We start from the raw sequence: 23683 nt of genomic DNA on the forward strand, positions 1-23683 counted from the left end.
TACCTAGATGGCTTTGTGCCCTAAGGTAAAACTAGAACTCACTGTCTCCCAGTTTCTTGATACACCAAACAGATTCTTGCATGTAAGCTTGAGCATTAAATCTTTGAACTGATTTTGAGCATTAAATCTTAACATATGGTCCTGATCAGGGCTGTCAAATTCATGGCTGATGGGCCAGATGCATCATGCACCGCCCACGCCCATTTTAGCGAAGGGGGAAAAAGTGGCGATATGTCACATGACTCCGCTGTGACGACGTGAGTTTGACACCCCTGGTCTTGATCCTTTGCACCTGACATTCATCTAAACAAAAGCTCAGTACTAAATTGGCATCAGATAAGCGTCAACAGTATTCCAGAGGAGTTGGATTTGGATTGCTGGTAACAGTGTAACAAATCTAAGCTAATGGCGTGTTTAACTCCACCCGCCAGCATTGCCTGCTTTTCTCCTACAGTGCATATGTATATCACACCAGTTAATAAAGTTAAATTATTGTACTTTCTCAAATCCTGCTGCATCATTTGGTATGGTGGAACAGAGCCCACCTCACTTTCTTTCACTTTTTATAAGCCAAATTTGAAGCTGGAATTTTCCTGCCCGATTTCCCCACACATTAATTGTTACACATGCACCCAACACTACATAGAGTAATATAAGTGGAATAAAAAGAGGGATGTCCTTCTCCATCAAAGCATATGTTCCAGTGAATATTCAAATCTAATTTCTTCTGAAGCTTTTTTAAAAAAATTAAGCCTCTATAGATTCAGATCCCCAATACTACTTTAGAGGCCTTTATTTAAATCAGATAGGGCTTTAAGGTTAAAAGGTAAAATGAAGTCCAATTAATTTGCCCCATTTATTATGCACTCCAAAACGCCATACATTTAATTGGAAGTAAAACCAATTAATTCGGTATCCACAAGGGTGTATAAGTTTATAGCTTTGCCTGCATAATATATGAACAATTTCCTCTGTGATTCAGTAACTTATCTCCTGCAAATAGTTCGGTCGTTTTGTTAACACCATAGTTTTGCTCAATTGACAAAATGAAAAATTCTATTATCGTATCGCTGCGCGCTCAACTAATTTATGCACATCATCCGCCACATTTGATTTATTTTTGTTTCTGTCTTACCTTTAAAGAACCAGATTTTTCTTTTCTGCCGACAATCAATACTTCTGCTGTATCTTCTGCCTGGGCTGACTGTGCACGGATGACTAAAGCTCTCTCAGCATCTGATAAATTTCTCAATGCAACTAAAGCTCCATTGGGTTCCACCTTGAAGTCTGGGCTGGAAACTTCAAAGTTCAATTTGTGATTTTCTTGACAGTCATCAAATACCACTAAAGGGGAGGGAGAGAGAAAGAGAGAAAGAAACAAGGTCAAAAGTATCCATGAAATATCATGCCATTGATAGCTAGTTGGCTTATGTTAGAGGCCTTATTTGGAACATTGCTGGCCCAATGCTTTCAATTTTAATCATTGTAAACAGTTCTATAACAATGAACAACGAGGGAGAGAGGGAGGGAAGGAGGAAGGAAGGAAGGAAGGAAGGAAGGAAGGAAGGAGGGAGATGCTGAAGGGAAAAGAGAGAAGGGAAGGAAGAATGGAAGGGGAAGGAGGAGGGGAGGGAGAGAGGGAGGAAGGAAGGAAGGAAGGAAGGAAGGAAGGAAGGAAGGAAGGAAGGAAGGAAAAGCTGAAGGGAAAAGAAGGGAGGAGGGGAGGAAGAAAGGGGAAAAGGGAAGAAGGGAGGGAGGGAAGGAGGAAGGAAGGAAGGAAGGAAAGAAGGAAGGAAGGAGATGCTGAAGGGAAAAGAGAGAAGGGAAGGAAGAAAGGAAGGGGAGGGAGGAAGGAGGGGAGGGAGGGAGGGAGGGAGGAAGGAAGGAAGGAAGGAAGGAAGGAAGGAAGGAAAAGCTGAAGGGAAAAGAAGGGAGGAGGGGAGGAAGAAAGGGGAAAAGGGAAGGAGGGAGGGAGGGAGGGAGGGAAGGAAGGAAGGAAGGAAGGAAGGAAGGAAGGAAGGAAGGAAGGAGATGCTGAAGGGAAAAGAGAGAAGGGAAGGAAGAAAGGAAGGGGAGGGAGGAGGGGAGGGAGGGAGGGAGGGAGGAAGGAAGGAAGGAAGGACGGACGGAAGGAAGGAAGGAAGGAAGGAAGGAAGGAAGGAAGGAAGGAAGGAAGGAAAAGCTGATGGGAAAAGAAGGGAGGAGGGGAGGAAGAAAGGGAAAAGGGAAGGCGGGAGGGAGGGAGGAAGGGTGTCAGCAGCTCTCCAACTGACTCATACTATACACAATACTAAATTGTAAATCACAGTTTACAAACCATAATGGTTTGTCTCACACTAATATATAATCCAATATTCAGTACTATTCTTTGTCTATCCGACCTGATTCTGCATATCCGTCACAATCTTGTTTTTAAACTATATAACCTTTTATGGTTTAGCAGCAATGTCACAAAACATGTTCCAATGTCAATTGGTGATTCACAAAGAAAGGCTGGATGGTTAGATTCACACATTTATTACATCCACTCCAGAACAAAAGACAGCGCTTTATGGCCTTATACAATATATGAAACCATTTCCCCCCTTAAGTGCTTCAGAGCTATTGTGCACCTGATAAAGGTAAAAGAAAAGGCATCTTCCAGCATGCTACAGATTGAAATTTATTCACCAAAACATTAACGGAAACTAGATTAAACATACTTGAATTATAGCAACTACTGTGGGAGTAGTTACTCCATGGTTTATAAGGCGAGAAACAGCAGTCTTGAACAAAATGTTTTCAGTAAATAATTATGGAATAATTGGTTTGGGGCCTGGCCTGGCCATCTAAAATCCTTAAGGCTAACAAAAGCAGTTTGGGATAATAATTTTGCTTCATATTAAAGAACCAATTCTGTTGGTTTGATGGAAATTACTGTAGGATGATTGGTTTCACAATCAAAGCGCCTCCCTAAATATATGAATTTCCACACTTCAGCTGTGTGATAATTGTTATTGTGCAGACTACTTTAATTATGTTCAGCAACGGCTTTTCTTTATGGAAAACTGATCACATCTACAGCTCCAAGAACCATCTCTAATGGGCGGTTGAGTTTTCAGCGCTCAAGAGATGCAGAATTTATGAAAACACAACTTTCGTGCATGACACCCATATGGAAATCAATGGGAGAACCAATCAACCCATATGGTTCCCTAGTAGAGAATTTGCTGAGACCCTGGCACCTTCAGGCAAGATGGAAAGATTCCTGCATAAAACCAATAAATCAACCAGAAAGTCCAGTTGCCTCTTGAAAAAGCACCTTTGGGACAACCATGACTTGGATGATTAAGAATCTCCATAGACTTTTCTATCGGTAGATAATAATATGTGTTACACAGAGAGAGAGAGAGATCCACACACACTGAAGAAGCTTCTTGGATGAGAAGTGAAACATCTTCAAAGAAAAACCAGAAAGTCCAGTTGCCTCTTGAAAAAGAACCTTTGGGACAGCCATGACCTGGAGAACTGAGAATCTCCATAGACGATGCTATTCAGCAATTTTAGGCTGAATTGATCCATCTTTTGGATGAATTCAGAGCAAGACAAATTCTATTCTATTCTATTAACATCATACTTTTGATAGCAAACTCCATTGCAAAATCCATTATGAAACCCCAACCTATTTCTCATTTTCTTGCCCTCTAGGGGTTTTGGACTTCAACTTTTGGACTTCAAGACAGCCCAAGATGTCCCAGGACATTTGCGTCTTTCAAGGCCCTTGAGAAGATTGTATGGATTCAGATGGGCAGGCGAGTACGGTTCTCAGAGTCTTAAGCAAGCAAGATGGCACTTGACTTGTGATGTTGACACAGAAATCTCATCCTTGGTGCTCTCTGAGCTTGATTGTTTTCCTGCAGATGTTTTATTACCAAACTAAGTAACATCATCAGTACTAGAAGAAGAGGTTGGCAAATTGCATTTTTATTCATTTATACTTCATATTTCTTAACTGCCCATTCCCTTCTAATACTGATGATGTTACCTTATTTGGTAATGAAATGTTTGTAAGAAAATAACCAAGCTCAGAGAACAGCAAGGACCCCACAAGTTCAACTCTGAGCTACAAACATTTACTTCTATCAGTCAATCTCATACTCTTAGAGAAATGTTACTGCATTTAAGGCAATACCAATGAAAACTGAGGAAGAAGAGAGAGAATCTAATTCAAGAGAAGGTGAGCAGACTTTTGCCCCTCTCCCCCACCTTACTAAAATACAATAAAATTAATTTAATGGACACATATCTCCTTCTGAACTTTTGGGTGCTGACAACAATGGAACCTTTAATGGCCAGGTTCTTCAAAGGTAGTTAAGGAGATCCATTCATTAATTTGGAGTACATAATGAGCCACCCATCCTATCAAATGGGGGCTCTTTACTGCAATACTGATTTTCCTGGCTGAAAATTCAGTTCACACGCACAGTTATCCCCCAGCTGTAGCCAGATTCTAAAAATAGAAATAGATTGGATCCAAAAGTTTTAGTTCTGTGCAAGCAAACTATTCATTTATTGACATCTATATGGTTGTTCAGAAAGTTGTTTCTGCCAAGTGAACATCTTTATTGTGTGTAATATGCCGTATGGTGTAGAACGAGATCCAAAATGCGCGATGGAAAGCATGGAGGCTGTGCCAAATATTTCCTAATGGGAAAAAGAAAAATCTAAGCAACCTATATTTTACAAAAGCCTGATGCTTAATACCTACTTTGTTAGCATAAGACCTGGTGCCAGGCCCTTCAGTGAACTTCTGAGGTAAACATAATGCTTATCTGCCAGCAAATTATTTATGTGCTATCGATTTATTTACTCATTCCTGGAACTCTGATTCAACTTCATGGAAAGTCCAACACATGTAACCACATTTAAATGACATGACAATTGTTAAAATCCAACACAACTTGATTCTGTTAACATGTCTATGGAGACTCTCAGTCATCCAGGTCATAGTTGTCCCAAAAGTGCTTTCTCAAAAGGCAACTGGACTTTCTTTGTTTTTTCTTTGAAGACATTTTGCTTCTCATCCAAGAAGCTTCTTCAGTTCTGAAGAAGCTTCTTGGATGAGAAGCAAAACGTCTTCAGGGAAAAAAACACAGTCCAGTTGTCTTTTGAAAAAATACTTTTGGGACATTCTGTTAGCATGAAATCCAGACATATGGATATTCTGGATGAAATATAAATGGTTTTCTATAAACCATGATTAAAAACTACCCAAAATATTGGAGAGCTTTGCTCTGAAACAAAAGTAGAAAACCAACATTATCCAACATTGAGAAATGATGTTATTTTCTAAAACAAAATTGTTTCCTTTCATTGGAAGAATATTTACTGTATGAAAAAAATGTGCAATTACCTAATATTGGGTTGGTTTGTTTTTTTTTTGCAAGATAAGAACAAACACTTGGTTATCTTCCAAATTTTACACGTCTGTGATGCAAATTTCTAGTTAAAAAATGTGTACCACGGTGGTATTAGAGGAGCTGATCAGAAAAACATAGAATAGTAAACCTGCCATGCGTTATATTAAGAAAATTGCTTGCAAATATAAACAAGATGGCATAAAAATGAATGTTATTAGAAAATGCATATTAAAAGATGCAGTTGAAAAAGACTGTAAGCAACTGTTATCCATCTTGTTGAACCATCTCCACCTCTATTGTTTTAAACTCACTTTTTGTGATGCCAAGAAAGACTTGGTTTAATTCCAAAAATCTCTCTGGGATTAAATTGGAAGAATTGATTGGTTGTTAAAACTTAAGGGTGAATTCCACTCCTGAGGAGTAACCACCTAGTAACCAAGGCAGAAAAATGGGATGTCTCTATTGCTCTCAAAACGGTTTCCACAAATGGCGATCACAATAAATTCCTGTAGAAGAAAGTTGGCACCACTAGAAGAGTTGGATTAATGTCTTAAAATAGTGGCATTTTTCCTCAGACTCACGGAAAATCTGAAGAAAAGATGGTTCCTTAATAACAACAGAGGGCATTAAAACCATGTGAGGTCCAAAACATTTCTTCCACATCATTTGTGATGTGTGCACAATTGTGACATTCAAGATGGTGGTTGAGACCTCACAATCAAATCCTGCACACTTTTTATATGTGTCACACTCTGAATACCTCAAAATGTTCCAGGGTTCTGATTATATGGGCTTGGCCACCATCTTGGATTTTCACAGATATCCTTCTAACGCCTATGCAATTTTAATTCCTTTGTTTGCTTATTTACTTTTATTTTAGTTAACACTTCTCCTTATTCTTATTTTTTCTGCTGTTTCTCTCCTGCCTCCGCATCACCTAAATATTTTTTTTCAGGTATTTGTATTGCAGGAGAAGATGTGGACAAGGGGCTACTACCTATGAGGAGAAGAGATGTAAAAGAAATTTGCAACATCCCTCATAATGTCATGATTCATTGCTATAATTGGATGCCGCAGATGGCAAAAAGGAGTGGAATATATTGATTTTTCAGCTGCAAGAGTTTCTAGCAGTTCATGGACATTTGAGAAGTCTGAGGAAAAAATATCAATCAGAAGGAATTTTGAAAGGTTGCCTTGAAAAGAAGGAAGCTGGGATTACATTGTGCTTTCATAATTGTAGAACTAGGACAACTTTTCACTGGTTGTCCTGTTCTGCCTGGATGCTTCATGTCTGAATTGTATTCGAGAAAAGATATCTTTGGAAGATCTTGAAGCTTACAGTAAAATGGAAAATGATGTTTTGACAGATGCTGTGTCAAGCTGCTTAAAGCTTTATATACAGTAGTGGCCAAAATTGTGGAAACCTTTTGGGAAAAGTGTATTTTCCAAAACTACTTAATAACACCACTTTTTTGGAGGGAGTAGTACCATACAATTATATATCAATGGAAATACAATTTAATCAAGAATGTGATGCAATAACGTTTATGAACGATTTGCTATTAGAATAGCAGTTAGAGTATAAAGAAGCAAAATTGAAACACGTAGAAAAAAATGAGATATACAAAAATGATCACCATGTCAGTTAATACTTAGTTGGGTAACCTTTAGCATGAATTACAGCCTTACAACGCCTTCCCATGAAGTGAACCAAGTCTTTTAGTTCTGCAGCTGTTATAATGTGAAACCAAGATTGAAGGATTGCTTCTATTAACTGGGTTTTATTGCTGGGTCACTTCTGACTAACAAGTTTCTTTAGTCCGATCCATAGATTTTCAATTGGATGAAGGTCTGGGCTATTCCCAGGCCATTCCAGCAATGGAATATGATTGCCTTGAAACTCCAAAAGAAAAAAAAAAGTGGTGTTATTAGCCACCAAACCTCAAAAATATACTTTTCCCAAAAGGTTTCCACAATTTTGGCCACTACTGTACCTCTACAATTGAGACAGTAAGCTTCCACAACACAGCGAAGTAGCTCTGTTTGTACAGGACATGAAACTGGTTACTGGGAACCCATGCTAGATATTTTCTTTTTTCACATGTTGCATGAACCCTACCTATTTAAAGGTAGTCCTTGACTTATGACCACAAATGGGATCAAAATTCTCATTGCTAATAAAGGTTAAGTAATTTGCGCCTGGTTTAACAATTTTTGTCGCCACATTGTTAAGTGAATCTCTGCAGTTGTTAATTGAACCTAGCTTCTCCCATTGACTTTGCTTGTTGGAATCCAAGCAAATGGATTCCTGAATGGTGATCACGTGACCTTGGAATGCTGCCACCATCATAAATCCCAGTTGCCAAGCGCCCAAATTTGGGGCATTATTTTACTGGTTATTTGTGTGAATGCAGCCCTTGTAAGCAATTTAAAACTCACTTACCCCACAGAAAAAATTATACCACCATAAAGTGGTGCCTCCTGCAATTCAGTCAAATCTCAAAATGGCACAGACGGGTACGTGAGACACAGCAGAGTGTCTCAATTTCCTGGAAAAACCATTTCTTCCTGACTCCTTTTCCAACCCACAAAAGCCATCAATGCCTCTTTGCAAGAAATGTTCTTTAAAAAAAAATGGCACAAAAATCTACGGGAAGACTATTTATTCAACATTTCTCCGAGAAAGCATCACCCCAAATAAAAGACTTTGTCAATTCCCACCTGCCACACGATACCGATGTATTATTTCCAAAATACTTGTTTGTTCTGCTGGTAGAACATGATTCATCATTTATGTAGCACTGAGAGAGCACAAAGTGAGTAATACTCTGAAGCCGGCCTGTAATATCTTTGGCCCTCTTCGCATCAGAAGGAGGGGAGAAATAGAGATATTTAAAGGACTGCGGGTAGCAGATATGTTTCCCTGAAAATAAACTTGATTGAATTTCCATAAAGATTTGCTTTTTATCTATGCTCATGATTGGCCTTCTGCCAAGAAACATGCTCTTGCCGTCTGTTTGGAAGCATTAAGTAACTGCTTGGATCATCCTTTTCCTATTTAACACACGTTCACAACTGTCATTTTCTTACACAAATACATCCCTTGCATAGGACAGTACGTCATTCCTACTTTGGATACTTTGCTTTTAAAATACCCATTTCCCCCCGAAAATAAGACCCTGTCTTATATTTTTTGGCACCAAAAAAGGCACCAGGTCTTATTTTGGAGAGAGGATATTGTCCACTGATTCTCCTCAGTTGCGCATGTCACCCCCGGCCTCCTTTCTGCTGTCAGAGGCCTTCAGGAACTTCTTCTGCAGCCGGCAAGGCTGGCAAGGCTTTCCTGAAGGCCTCTGAAGCCAATATTAGATATTATCTAATATCAGCTAGAAGTGTTCAGGATGCAGAAGAAATGGGCCAGCAAGGCAGGTGTTGGGGTGTGCGAGGCCTGACTGCAACTGTCCAAAGGTAAATAGTAGGGCAGCTCCATTCTCCCATCCCCACCTAGCTTCATTTTTACCCGTGCACCCTGGAGTGGGCAGGATCTTAATTAGGGCTTATTTTGGGGGTAGGGCTTATATTGGGCATACGTGTAAAAAAAATTGAACTAGGACTTACTTCTGGGGTAGGTTTTATTTTTGGGGAAACACGGCATCTCCCTTCTCCAAAAGGATGGAGCAGATAGGAAGAAAACTTTGCTCTGTTCCTATTTTCCTCTTAAAATTATGTTTCAGAGACGGACCGAATATAATTTTTGAGAACTTTCAAGAGCTGAGTTGTTGGCCTTTTCCCCCCCTTCTGCATTGTAGGTATTTAGTGGTGACTCTATGTTAATAGCTACTAAAAGGCATACATTTTGTTTGAATATCGACTCCTACCCTAGGATCAGAGAGGTCCAACTGCTGAAAACAATGCCATTAAAACTGTGCCATGTAATCTTTCTGTTCAGAGTCCCTCCTGACACGTTTTCTATTCTCATCAAACATCACCTTTGATAGTCCCTGACAAAGACGTGGGTTTTGGGGTTGGGTCTTTTTTTCATTTCTAACAAAAGTTCCTCCGAGGGGGCAAGGAAGAGTTGTCAGTCACAAACACTGAAAAGTGAATAATGGAAATGAGTCCATGTATACCCAACACAAGCACACACAGGCATACATACACACCAACAGATTGTCTGGCTAATAAAGCTAAGAGTTGTCAAATACTTTTTTAATGCTCTCATTCATGTTGCTAAATAGGACCTTTGAGCAATGCTATGTCCAAAGCTTGAAGTGGAAGATGGAGGGTGAGTTTCTAGGGATGAATGAACATTTTAGTATCAATAAAGGTGAATATTTGCAGCTCAGGGTTGAAATGAGGGGTCCTTGGTGTTCTCTGAGCTTGGTTGGTTGGTTGGTTGCTCAGAGACCACCAAGGACTGGATGTTTAAGTGCCTTCCAATTTCTATTTCTCTTCCTTCCACCCAGATCTAAATTTCATATTGCCTTGATTAAACAATATCAACTGTCGGGATCTTGGAAGCAGGCCTTCACTGCTGTGGTGTCTAGATCTGGGCAGCATCTCCTTAGAGGTCTATCATATCAGGAAGATGTTCAGAAAGTCAATAGAAGCCATCCTATTCTCTTTTGGCTATGGACTAAAGCTACTCTACAGTTTCCTTCTTTCTCATTTCGAAATTGTAAGTTGCGCAAGAGTTCTGTGCAATTGAAGTTAGTTCTCTGAATTATATAACTAACTAACCAGATAGCCAACCCACCCATAAAATAAATACACAAATTAAAACCATGGGTCTGAAAATCAACGATCATCAGGAGGAGCAAAATTATTTCAGTCAAAAAATTCAGTCAGATGATGATAGAAGATAAAACAATGGGTGAGCAGATGCTTTCGTATTGAGGTTGCTATCAAGGAGAGCCTGGATGAGTCTCCAAGGAGCAAATTACAAGAAATGCTGTGTTAGCCAAGATTAGAAAAAGATGTAGAAATTAAAGGAAATATTTTGTAAAATATGGGATCCTTCTTTCTCTCTGTTCCCTTTCAACCTCCAACAAACTTTCCTTTCCTTTCCTTTCCTTTCCTTTCCTTTCCTTTCCTTTCCTTTCCTTTCCTTTCCTTTCCTTTCCTGTCCTGTCCTGTCCTGTCCTGTCCTGTCCTGTCCTGTCCTTCCTCTCTTTCCTTCCCCTTCCCCTTCCCCTTCCTTTTCCCCTTCCTTCCTTCCTTCCTTCCTTCCTTCCTTCCTTCCTTCCTTCCTTCCTGGATGGCTGGATGGCTGGATGGCTGGATGGCTGGATGGCTGGATGGCTGGATGGCTGGATGGCTGGATGGCTGGATGGCTGGATGGATGAATGGATCTTACATTTTCTAACACCAACCTCATGGAGATATGGAGGTCAATAGTCAATAGCTTCATAAAGAATTTAGTCCTTTCAACTTCATTCTCACTTAATGAAGGTCTTTTAATCCCAAAGTATCCTCAAAGGTGAAAGTAAATCTGCCCGTCTGTAAAAGTTACTTCTTGACCTCATCAATGGAGAAGACTTTACCCATCTTCCACCAGCATTTTAGACCAGAGAGCTATTTGAATAATATTGTCTTTCTTTGGCATTAAACAATCTTAATTATCCCTCAGGTAGTTTTAAAAGATAAGATATTAATTAGACTTGGCTTGTCGTCGCTCATGCTTATAAACCTTTTGTAAAGCATGAATAACAAGAACTCCCTCTCCCTTACCATCTTCATCAACTCTTGCCATTTCTCCAAATGTAAGCGAGTGACAGCGTTTGTCTACATGCTGTCACATTTCTCATTTGGGTGGCATTTCGCTTCTGGCTAAATATACATGATTGTAGTATCCACATAATAAATGTTGACTTACAGGGAGAATTAGTTGTGACTGAGGGAAGAGGAGAAGACAGGCGTGATAGATTCATATTTGTGATCTCAAAACAAGTCATGAGTTTGCCCTCTGACCTCTTGAAGGAATGCTTGCTAATGAAATGACTTGAATGGAAAGAACTGTCAAAGAAACCGTCATTAGAAGACAGCTTTACCCTCGGCAAATATGTAATATCTTGATCTTTACAAGCACTGTAAAGGTGTCTCCACCCACCCACACACCCATCCATCCATCTATCTATCACCTCCTCCTCCTCGTCTTCCTCCTCCTTCCCCCTCCAGAATTATATTTTAAAGAACCAGTAGGGTTCTTTAAAGAATACTAATAGAATAAAATGAATGAGCTGGAATGGAACTTGGAGGTCTTCTAGTCCAGCCCCCTGCTCAAACAGGAGACCCTATACCAGTGATGGCTAACATTAAGGTGAAAGAGATATTTGTCTTCTTTCCAACGAGTTCAAGGAGAGAAAGCATGGTGGGAAGCAATCGGTGTGAAAGGTTTCTTTGCCCATTTAATTTTACAAACATTGTAAAAAAGCAGCGTGTAGCTAAGAGCCCTCCATCTTCAGCATCTGGAACTCCATAGTCTACAGCCTCTGGCCATGCAGTGGCCATATAACTATTGGGACTAAAAGCTGCCAATAGACTGCTGTTCTGTCTAAAAGCTTAGCTGAATTGGTCCAAATAGCATCACTATCTCTTGCATGGCCAATTGTATGCCTCTGGAAAAATCATGAGTAGGGAAGGCATAATTAAAAGGGACTGTCTTGCTAGAATAGAATAGAATAGAATAGAATAGAATAGAATAGAATAGAATGGAATGGAATGGAATGGAATGGAATGGAGTGGAGTGGAGTGGAGTGGAGTGGAGTGGAGTGGAGTGGAGTGGAGTGGAATGGAATGGAATGGAATGGAATAGAATAGAATAGAATAGAATAGAATAGAATAGAATAGAATAGAATAACAGAGTTGGAAGGGACCTTGGAGGTCTTCTAGTCCAACCCCCTGCTTAGGCAGGAAACCCTACACCATTTCAGACAAACGGTTATCCAACATCTTCTTAAAAACTTCCAATGCAGGAGCATTCACAACTTCTGGAGGCAAGTTGTTCCACTGGTTAATTGTTCTCACTGTCAGGAAATTTCTCCTTAGTTCTAGGTTGCTTCTCTCCTTGATTAGTTTTCCCCCATTGCTTCTTGTCCTGCCCTCAGGTGCTTTGGAGAATAGGTTGACCCTCAACTCTTCTTTGTGGCAGCCCCTGAGATACTGGAACCCTGCTATCATGTCTCCCCTAGTCCTCCTTTCCATCCAACTAGACATACCCAGTTCCAGCAACCATTCTTCATATGTTTCTTGTTAAAAGCAGAAAAAGAAAGCAACAAGCAGTTCATCATTTCTGCATAATGCTCTGTGGTCAATTTCAATTTGTGTTTAAGTAAACCAGATATAGCATCCTGCTGGCCCAGACTCATTAGCCTGTCACCTATACAGCAGCAGGCATACAGCACTAATATAGACTGCAGGACTCCATTTGACTAGATTGTCTCATACAATTATATTGCAAGAAGTCCACGTTAGACACATCACCAGTTGAATGGCCGCTAACATGGTTAAACTAAAGTGGATTTGTGCCTGTAGCTAAAGAGTTAGTTTCATGTCTTCTAAACTATCTAGCCCCTTCATTTTTTTTTTCTTCATCTGGTATATTCCAACATTCACATCATGAGGTCAAGCACATTTTCATTCATACAACTGAGTCACACTTCTCAAGTGCCAGCAACCAGAGCAACTCATGAATAGCTAAACGTTTTTGCAACTTTATTGTTTATCACCTATATTACAAGAATCTCACCAGGCTATTTGACTTCATCTGGGAGCAACCAGAGAAGGCTTCATGGATCTTGGGGGAGATACCACTTGCAGCTGCACAATGACTCCAAGCTAGGTCCTCTCTTGACCCCCTCCTTGTAGCCTAGCTGGCAGTTTCCCAACACTTCTGCTTAATGTAGGAGAAAGGTAAAGAGTTACAGAAGGTTCTTTTTTCCAAAATCTCAACTTAGAGACTCAACTTGGGATCTTCAATACCCAGAACAATATCTCTGTCATGGAGCTACAACCTTTCTTCATTTTGATTTATGGCAGTATTACTCACAAGTCCATTCTGGTTTGATTCTGCCTACTCTTTTTAACTTGCCACCGAAAAAAAATAAAAAAATAACAGTTCACTAGTCTTGCTTACAATTGCATCTTTTTCACAAACCTTGTCCTCCATTGCAAGAATCTCTTTTCATCAACTTGATGCCAGCACCGTGTAGAACATAAAACAGCTTCTAGTTAGTACAATTGCTTCTTGCATATTAAAAGCACACCTCATTCCCGGAAGACACCTCGGGGAAGTAGAGGTTTGCTAAACATTACCTCTCTTGTAACTCTCACAGCTTTTCCCCAAGCATTTTTTTTTTTAAAAAAGAAATTAATTATGTATAACTCAACATTACACTAAGCATCTAACACTTTCCATTAAAGCTGCATGTATTTCATTTTAAATTGGACATTGCAAAGTGATCCTTTTCTTTAACAAGCCTTCCTTAAATACAAGGCAATTTCCCCAGAATTTATAGAACTGATATCCCAAATATTCTATTCTTTCCCCAGCCATTTTACTAACTCACCCTCAATACATTTGTTGGTAAACAGCAGGCCTGAGTGAATAATTTATCATCGTTCCACTGGTTAATTTAGGTTTTGCTTTTCATCAATTAATAAGATCACTGTTAATTTATGTTGCCCACCCACCCCCTTTTCAAAGAGGCATCACTTCTCCTTCAATTATTCATAAATGCCTGGCAATATTTTATTTCCGTTCAACAGCTGCGGGAAGGTTTTCGGAATTATTCATGGTACATACGTATTTTGCTTGATCAGTTCTCTTGGTTGTAAGAGCCCTAGATCAAAGGTGTTTGAAACTACATTCCTGGCCATCACTCAGAAGGAAGAAAAATGAAGTAGAATATCCTAGCTAGTTCCCATCCAGCATCCCAAGGTCAGAATCTTTGTGTGTGAGTGCTATATAGAGTGACCAGGGAAAACATACACCTAATAAATCTAATTATTGTTGCAGATGCCCTAAGTATAATTATTATTGTAGAGGCTGGTAAGGATGAATTGGATTTTTTTCTTTCTGCTAACTAACTTTAATCTTCCAGCAGAGATAAGGATTTGAAGACGACCAGCTAGATTGGTGGGAACAAAACTTTTCTTCTTGGTGTACATTACGAATATATTCTTAATAATGATCTTAGTACAAGTTTAACGGAATGGTTGGTGAGTTCTGACAGAAGTACTAATGCATATTAAATTTGTCTTTAAAAAAAATAAATAATTAGAAAGATGTGGTTGGACTTCAGCCTAGAAAATCCTGAGCAGCGTTCTTAACTAAAGATACTTCACAACTTTTCCATTGGAGCCAAGCACTGTGGAGATAAAGTTACTCTGAAGAATCTCAAGGTCAGGTCAATATTGGAGCATCATGTTCTGGCTTAGCAACAGCCATTCTCTAATTCAGAGTTTCTCACCCTAATCCTAACTGTAACCCTAATCTATGGTTGGCTGGAGAATTCTGGGAGTTGAAGTCCACACATCTTAAAGTTGATCTAAGCCAGGGGTTAGCAACCTGCAGCTCCAGAGCTGCATGCAGCTCTTTGAGCCCTCTGCTGTGGCTTCCTGTCAAGTGATCCTAACACTGGTTGGCCCCGCCCTTTGCCCTCCCCTCCTAGTCACTCCTAACCTGGCCTGTGAAAGTAAGCACAACGGCGGGTGATGGAAAAGCAGCCAGGGCAGAGACGGAGAGATTCAGAGAGAGAGGGGAGAGAGAGAGACATAGAGAGATACAGAGAGAAAGGGGGAGAGAGAGAGACAGAGAAGAAGGAGAGAGGAGGGAGGGAGGGTGGGAGGGGAGAGAGAGATATGTGAAAAGGATTTTGTGGTTTGCGGTGTTTTTTAACAACTGGTTCTCTGCCCTAATGATTGCCTGAGTAGGCGTGGCTGGGGGGGCATCATGTGACCAGTGGAAGTGAGTGACATCGAGTTGGCCACGCCCACCCAGGTTTTGTGGTTCCTGGTGTTTTCTTTTCTGTGGGAAACGGGTTCAAATGGCTCTTTGAGTATATAAGGTTGCAGACCCCTGCTCTAAGCTCAAGTCTCTGCACACCTATGGATGCTGTCCATGGTCCTGAATAGCTGTACTGTTTCAGATTGTCACCTTCAGCTTAACATACGATATTCAATCTTTCCTAAGACATCCCTGGTGATGAAACATACAACGTAGCAAGACATATTGCTCCAATATGATAAAAGATCCTGCAGCATATCCAAATAGTCTTTGGGTATCTTCCTTTGGCACTACTCATCTGGTATCTAGCCAAGATCTGTTCTCCGACTCCAAACTTGAAGAATTTATGAGGTTTGTTCCACTATGTGGAATTCACTATGGATTCTTTGAACCAATACAAAGTTTGTAGCATGGGCAACCTTCAAGTCATTTGTCCAGACCTTTTTGCCTTTTAAGGAGGAAAAAGAAGGAATTGTGTTACAGCTTCAGGGCTACATGCTTTTTAAACTGTTCAGCTAGCACAGCTGGCTTGAAAACCTTCATACGCTGGTCATAGATATAGAGTTTTGAAATATGGAGTCTGATGATATTAAATGTTTTCTGTACCAGTTGACCAGTCTTCCTGCAGCTCTCTCTCCTTTGGACTGCAAAATGTAAGCAAATCCTGTCTAATATCTCAATGGTTCTCCTGAACTCTGTTTTGTCAGAGTATGAATATTCATGGACTGGAATAGATCAGCCAATGGGGACTGATTGGAAAGACATGGTAACAAGCTCAGCCAATGAATAGGCATAGCAACTAAGTCAGCCAATTGGGAGCTGAGACAGACTGGAGCCAGAGTGTGTTTTAGTCTGCAGCTTCTGAGCCTGTGCAGAGAATTGAAACTGAAACTAAGCAGTTTGTGCATGATGTCTGCTCTGCTTAAATGAAACTAACTGTTCTCTCCTGCCTTGTGTTTTGTCTGTAACTTCTACCATGTTGGAAGAATCAGCTATTGGTATTGTAAATACTTCATCTGTTATTATGTATATAAAGACGTTAATGAATCCAGCTGAATTAATTACCTGTGTGTGCTTCTGGATTTGATTTTGGCAAGAAACTCTGATATGTTTTAATTTCTGCTCTATTGCCTTCTTTCATTAAGACTCTTGAGAATTATATAGTTCAGGAAGGCTGGGAAGTCCACGAAACTGACAGAATAAGAAACGGAAAGGCATAGCTGGGATTTTTGTCCTGAAAATCAGCACAATTGCAGCTAGACAGCATTCTCCTGCTTTCATCCAGAAATACTCTGCTTTTCAGTGGCTTCTGGAGAACAGGAAGTAACAGGAAGTTTTTTTTTCCCTGGGTGAAGAACAATTTGTGGCAATTAATGTGCTGTTTATTGAATTTTAAAGAAAGCAGCATACAAAGGACAACTACTTTTAAGGGCCTTTTGTTTCCCTTCCAGCCATGCATCTCTGCTTATTTGCCTCTATTGTGTTTCAAAAGGTATACAAAACTACACAGGCAAGGAGCCCTCTTGGCTTTATTATTTGCATAACTTTCAGTTGCCAACCCAGTGATTCTCCACAGAGAAGGAAACTACAAAAGGGAAAGATAATGACGCTATTTAGTAAGATGCCTATTATTGCATCCTTAGCTAAATAGTCTTTATAGCTTTGTTCCATTATGGCATTTGCCTCCATTGTGTCTCTCAATTGTTACTCTCTACAGATCTTTCTACACTTAAAAGCACTCTTCTCCTCTGTGTAAAATAAACTGCTTTCTTATCATTTTTTTTTTGTGCTTCACTGCAACCCTTTTAAGCTTTTCCCATAGATTTATACAAACCCTTGAAGTCTTTGGTACCTATCAGGAATAGAGCACCTACCAGCTACCCCTGTATCCATCATCCTCCATCCTTAAGAGTTGTTAATCAGTGGAGAAATAATGGGATTTAAGTGTTTCTTTATATATAAATCGGGGCACTTGGTACCATGTCCAAGAATTTTACAAAACACATCGACAAATTGCAGCTTCCTGCAATAACACCAGCGGAACTGCAAAAAAACTGTGCTACTTGGAACATTGTACATCTTAAAAAGGTACTTGGTTGATAGCTAGGACGCTGGCAGCAACCCGTATCAACCATTAGCACCAGTCAATCGTATTTGTGACACATTTTTGAATGTTCAGTTGACTGAGTTTCATGTTTAATGAATAAAGTAAATAATAATAATACCAAGATCCAAGATCACACTTGTATTTGGGTGACTCTTTCTAGACCAAACTCTCCCCATGGAAAAGCAAGCGTGCACAACCTCCAACCTGGTGGATTTATGGCTTCTGTGCAAAATCCGACACATTTTACAAAAGAAGAGACCGTTTTATGGAAGCTGTGCCCTCAGGTAAAGGTTGTGCTAATTCTGCCTCTTGTCCCAAAAGAAATCCAGCTGTTTGCCCACTCAGACAGACCAGGGGAAGTTCTACTTTGGCAGTGATTTAGTAAGTGCTTCCGTTTTTTTGTTTTGATTTTTTTTTTTTTAACACCGCATACCGGGAGGAAAGCCACCTCTCTGGCCTTTTTATTGACTACAAAATAGCAGAATAGTTTCAGAGTAATAGCGGCCATTAGGAGCGAGAATAGGAAATAAAATAAACTTTTATTGCTTGAGTAAAAGCTTGGAGTTCTGACTGTGCTCAATCTGAACTCTTTTGAAAGCCAATGAACGATGCGGGCCTGACCTTCCTCTGTGCCATTTTTCTAAGAAGCGGCTTTTAAATTGATCCTTGTAAGCCCTTGTTTCTCTCTCTCTCTCTCTCTCTCTCTCTCTCTCTCTCTCCACTCAAACACAATTTCGAAAGCTTGAAACAAACCTTCCACCTTGCCTGAACTTCTGAGCTTGGATGCCTGGAAAGATGCATTTGTTAAGAAAGAGAGAGAGAGAGAGAGAGAGAGAGAGAGAGAGAGAGAGAGAGAGAGAGAGAGAGAGAGAGAGAGAAAGAGAGAGAGAGAGAGAGAGAGAGAGAGAGAGAGAGAACTTTGCCCCAGTCTTAGACGCAGGCGCATGCACACCAAGGATTTCCAGAGAAAAAGTTTAGCAGCTCATTACATTCTGCCTACAGCAATTATCCCATAAAAGAGATTGCCAGTAGCAAAGTGTAAAATGTCAGGGTGTTCTTGCACAGAAGGGGGGAAAGTGGTATCAATCAACCATAAATGATTTGCCAACTACTACACAACAGCCACGTCCTGTTCACCTATACCCTTTCCACCTTCTCCAAGAGTCGAGTTCCTTATTTTTAAGGCCGATGCCTAACTTTTAAGAGCCTTGATCAAGGAGAGATGCCGTGGAACACAAAGCAGGAGGTGGAGGAGCGCAAAAGTAACTTCCCTGTTCAATTCTTAGGGAGAGAAAAGGCGCTTATTAACTTTAGAAAATAAAGGGCATGGAGAGAGACCTTTGAATCGCTTTTCAAAGAGAAACTATAAACAGATCGGCCTCCGTTCAGGCTCTGTTTAGTCAATAAGACGTTAACCCCACTATCTTTATGAATGGACCTACATTAAAAAAAAATGCTGGCCCTTATTTTGAGTTGTAAAAGCTGTCTCGGTTAACAAAGTAAGGAGATGGATGGATGGAAGGAAGAAAGGAAGGAAGGAGAAAGAGGGAAGGGAGAGTGGGAGGGAAGAAGGAAGGAAGGAAGGAAGATGAAGGGAAGGGAAGGGAAAGGATGGGATGGGATGGGATGGGATGGGAAGGGAGGGAGGGAAGGGAAGGGAAGGGAAGGGAAGAGGAAGAGGAAGGAAGGAAGGAAGGAAGGAAGGAAGGAAGGAAGGAAGGAAGGAAGGAAGGAAGGAAGGAAGGAAGGAAGGTCCATTAGTCTGTTCTCAAAGTGGCCAACAAAAAAGCCCACTAGGCTTCTAGGAGTTGGCCTTCAGAGATAGCTCACACTGCCATCAAGGCTAAGAGCCATTGATCCCCCTAGTAGCATTATGAATTGTTCCAACCCTCACTGGAAGCCAGTCAACCTGGCAACTAGCACTGTATCTCCTGATAATAAAGGTGAAGGAAAGAGGCTTGCAATGTACAAAACGGGGGAGAAAAATAGAAATAAATATTGATCAGAGACGCAAAGTGGGTAGGGCTTTCAACCCACGTTAAAACTATATTAGCATTGGGCAATGCAAAAGAGGAGCCTTTAACCACAACCCACTCTGTGACGCAATGGGGAATTCCCGTCTTTGATGTCACCGCCGACAGCTGCTTCTTAGCATCAGCCTCCTAGCTATCATTTGTGTCGAGGGCTTTAACCTCAATCGTGCCTGACAGACAAGCATGCAGGGATAATAAACTAGAAACTGCGAGCAGAAACAGGGAGATTAGATCAAAGGCTGTCCTTGAGAACCGCAAGCCCTTATGCAAGAGAGCCAAAAACTTCTAACAAAGGAATTTGGGCAGGCTAGGAGAAGAACTGACGGGTGGAGGCAGGAGCTTTTGACCTGTGATTGGTTCTTCCTTCCAAGTTCTTGAAAATTTGCTTTCCCTCAGGCAGAAGCCTTTAAGTACTGCATTCTCAGGGTCTTTTATCCATTCCTTTGGATGTTTTTGAGTTTACCTTCTTCTTCCTTTCCCATCTGAAATCTTAGATCCTTCTTGTCCTCAGAGTTCAAGGCCTAACTGCACTTCAGGAGAATAACTCGGTGAGGGAAGTCAGGGAGAAAGAACATGTCTTGAAATTGCCAGCTGAGCTTCATTTTCCAGCAGGTATTTGAAGGTGGCTTTTCCTAGTTTGTGTACAATTGTCATACTGCTATTGGTCTACTTTTCTGCCTCTTCCTTAATTCGGTTAAGTCCGGTAGTCCTCAATTTATGACCACAATTGAGACTGGAATCTTTGGTGGTGGAGCAAAGTGGTTATTAAGCAAGATGTTATGTGATTGCTTCACTCAATGACTGCAATCCTGGCACCTCTGATGGTGATTGTTAAGTGATCTTCTGGGTTGAGGGGTCCTTGGTGCTCTCTGAGCTTGGTTGTTTTCTTGCAGATGTTTCATTACCCTAACTAGGTAACATCATCAGTGCCAGTGCCAGTGTTGATCAGTGGTGGGTTGCCCCTGGTTCGGACCGGTTTGCAAGAACTGGTAGTAAAATCAGTGGGAGGCCCCGCCCACTGCCCTGGATGTCGTCATTGGTGATCTGCACATTTGCAGAAGCAAGGCATGAGCGCAAGTGAAGCAAGTGCGCAATCCCATTGCGAACCGGTAGTAAAGATAAGTAGAACCCACCCTGACACTACTCTCACCAGGGAGCAGAATCCAAATAAAAGGGGTGCTTTTTTAGCAAGATTTGATCAACAGCCTGCATTTGTCAATCCAGCTGCATACCTTTGTTGATATAGTTCGTGTAATTTATAGAAGGGTAGGATCACACCTAGTGGGAAATCAGGTCTATGTGCTTCCCCATGGCTTGTGCTGTCTATAAAAGTGTCAAGAAGTAGTGAGCATGGTTGATGGCTAAACTACAACTGCTGTATATGTTCACACCTCCCACTTACAAGCAGAAAAGTGTCAGAAAGTAAGCTGAGAATAATTAGGTAAGAGCCTCACGTATCAGAAAAAGGCACTCAATGAAATTCTTGCAGACAAACAGAGAAGGTGTCTGAGAGAAAATTTAATTCCTTTCCCCCCACAACCAGGGAAGTATTGGGAAGGAGGTGTGAGAGTTTAAGAATAATACTCTGCAATTCCATTCTTGCCCACTGTGAATCTGTAAACTCTTGTCTAGGATAGTAACTCTGATGATATTGGTTAATCCCATGAAGGAGGGATGCTGAGAGCTGTAAATCAGCCACTGTTCTGATCCTGGCTAAGACAAGGAGATGCGTGGCCACATCAATTGAAACAAACAAATGAATAATAAAATAACCTGATAAGTTATTAATGGTATTTATGGAAAGGTGCAAGCAAGGCTAATCCAAGCCTGAAGAGAATCAATAGGTCAGAAACAAGCCAACGGAGTCCGAAGCTCTTCTAGAGAAGAATTTATTGATACAGGAGGGAGTCACCAAAGTTTTGGCAGCAGCTGACTGCTGAGATAATCATGCAGGTCTTTGCAATATTGCAAAGAAAAGAAGAGGAAAGGATAGGGAAAGGACTTTAAGGACTTTAAATTATATGGAGTGTATTGGAAAGGTTCCAGGAAGAGCCAACCTCATATATAGGTAGTCCTCGATTTATGACCACAATTGAGTCCAAAATTTATGTTGCTAAGTGAGATATTTCTTAAGTGAGTTAGGTATTTGGTACCTATCAGGAATAGACAGGGGGAGGGAGGGAGGTAAGAGAGGAAGGAAGGATTGGGAGAAGGAGAAGGAAGAAGGAAAGAAAGAGACAAAGGAAAGGAGGGAGGGAGGGAAGGAAGGAAGGATTGGGAGAAGGAGAAAGGAAAGAAGGAGATGAAAGAAGGAAGGAAGGAAGGAAAGAAGGAAGGAGAGAGTGGCTAAGAAGAAATGGGTGAAAACAAGAAGAATGGGAAAAAGAGGAAAAGGAGAAGATAAAGGAGGGAGGAAGGAAGGAAGGAAGGAAGGAAGGAAGGAAGGAAGGAAGGAAGGAAGGAAGGAAGGAAGGAAGGAAGGAAGGAAGGAAATTTAAAAAAAAGAATGTGATCACTATAAGGAAAAAGAATGGCTATAGTCCTGCTTATACTTTCCAGGAATTCATTGACCATTTGAAAAGCTTCTAAAGGTACAGAATGGCATTTCTCCTGCCCCCCACTTCACTGCTCCCACTTCATGCCTTCTTCTTTGTTTAATTTGATGCTTCAACTTTGTTTCTCTCCCCTGCCAGCAAGGTTGAATGCTTTCATTAAACTCCCTTTTCAGCTCTTTCTAAAGCGCCACTTCATTTCATTCATCCCAAAATGGCTTGTACCACTTTAATTTAGTTTAAAAATTTTGTGATTCAAAATTGGAAACAAAATTTACATTAAACTGAATTACATGGTGCATTATTTTGGAACAGGCGTGCTCATTTGGCAAGGTCTGGATAGGCCTGTTATGTAAAACAAGATTTGTGTTGGAGAACATGGAAATTAAAGGGTTTCTGCTTTACGTTCCACTGAAGTCGGTTTCACATCAACACACATTTAAAGAAGGAAGAGAAATAAAAAGGCTGCTTGGAACTAAATGTAAGATTCTTTTTTCTCCATTCAGTTGTGTTCCCAAAATAAATATACACACGCACACATATATACTGTGTTTCCCTGAAAATAAGACCCTGTCTTATATTTTTTGAACCCCAAAATAAGCGCTTGGCCTTATTTTTGGGGAGGTCTTATTATTTTGGGGTGCATGGAGCAAGATGGTGCTCCTCTTGCAGTCTTACCTGATTTCCAGCTCTGTCTCCCTAACCCTAAACAGAGGAAATGGCGGGGACCGGCTGCACATGTGGTTAAATATTTTTGGGGAGGGCTTATTTTTGGGGAGGGCTTATTTTCAGGTGGGGTTATTTTCGTGCATGCGCTCAAAAGCCTGAGAGACATTCAGTTTGGGCGCATCTTCTAATGGAGAACCACTTCATTATGAAGGAGGCCAAAGCAGCTTTGATAAGACCATGAAATGCTGGCTGGAGAATTCTGAGAGTTGAAGTCCACAAGTCTTAAAGCTGCCATGTTTGAAGACCGCTGGCCTTAAACAATGGTTAAAAAGGTGATTTTTAAAGAACTTTCCCTTCTAAAGGCGCAGAACAACTGACAGAAAGCAATAAATAAACAAGACGCACAATGTATCTTTGTCAATTAAATGTTCACAAGTTTAAGCCTACCACTGGCATAAGCCTAGACAAATTGCATTCATAAATCAAGATGACAATGTAATTTGAGCATCAAGACAATAATGCAATTCTACATCCTCCTAATTCTAGGTCAGCTTTAACTGACCAAGCCGATTGGAGGAAGGAAAAGAAGATTTTGAAACCTGTCGTGTTTTGCAACAGGATTAGTAGGCAACAAAATTCCTGCAGGAACAAAGAAAGCTGGATCTTTAGCTGTTCCGTGTCTTGGCTGGATGCACACATCGCATTAACACATGGCTTGTTTTGATAATTGTGTGTGGCATAAGCTACGATTCCTGGCTTTGTAACAGTGGTGGGTTGCCAATCGTTCGGACTGGTTCGCAAGAACCGGTATTCAAATTGACGGGAGGCTCCGCCCACTGACCCGGACATCATCGTAGGTGATCTGCGCATGCAGGCGCGATGTGAACCGGTAGTAAAGCAGAGGTGAAATCCAGCAG

General features: G+C 40.7%; 1 protein-coding gene across 1 annotated transcript in view; it reads right to left on the bottom strand.

The window, feature by feature from the left end:
• The window catches only part of CDH13 (cadherin 13), a 425229-nt gene that overhangs the window by 239244 nt on the left and 162302 nt on the right, over nucleotides 1-23683 (bottom strand). The window contains exon 3 of the mRNA XM_034426532.3: nucleotides 1136-1344. Within this exon, the coding sequence (XP_034282423.1) occupies nucleotides 1136-1344 (209 nt within the window). The remainder of the gene's footprint in view (nucleotides 1-1135; nucleotides 1345-23683) is intronic.

This window comes from Pantherophis guttatus, chromosome 11 (genome assembly GCF_059756535.1).
Source record: "Pantherophis guttatus breed Tessera chromosome 11, ASM5975653v1, whole genome shotgun sequence".
NCBI lineage: Eukaryota > Metazoa > Chordata > Lepidosauria > Squamata > Colubridae > Pantherophis > Pantherophis guttatus.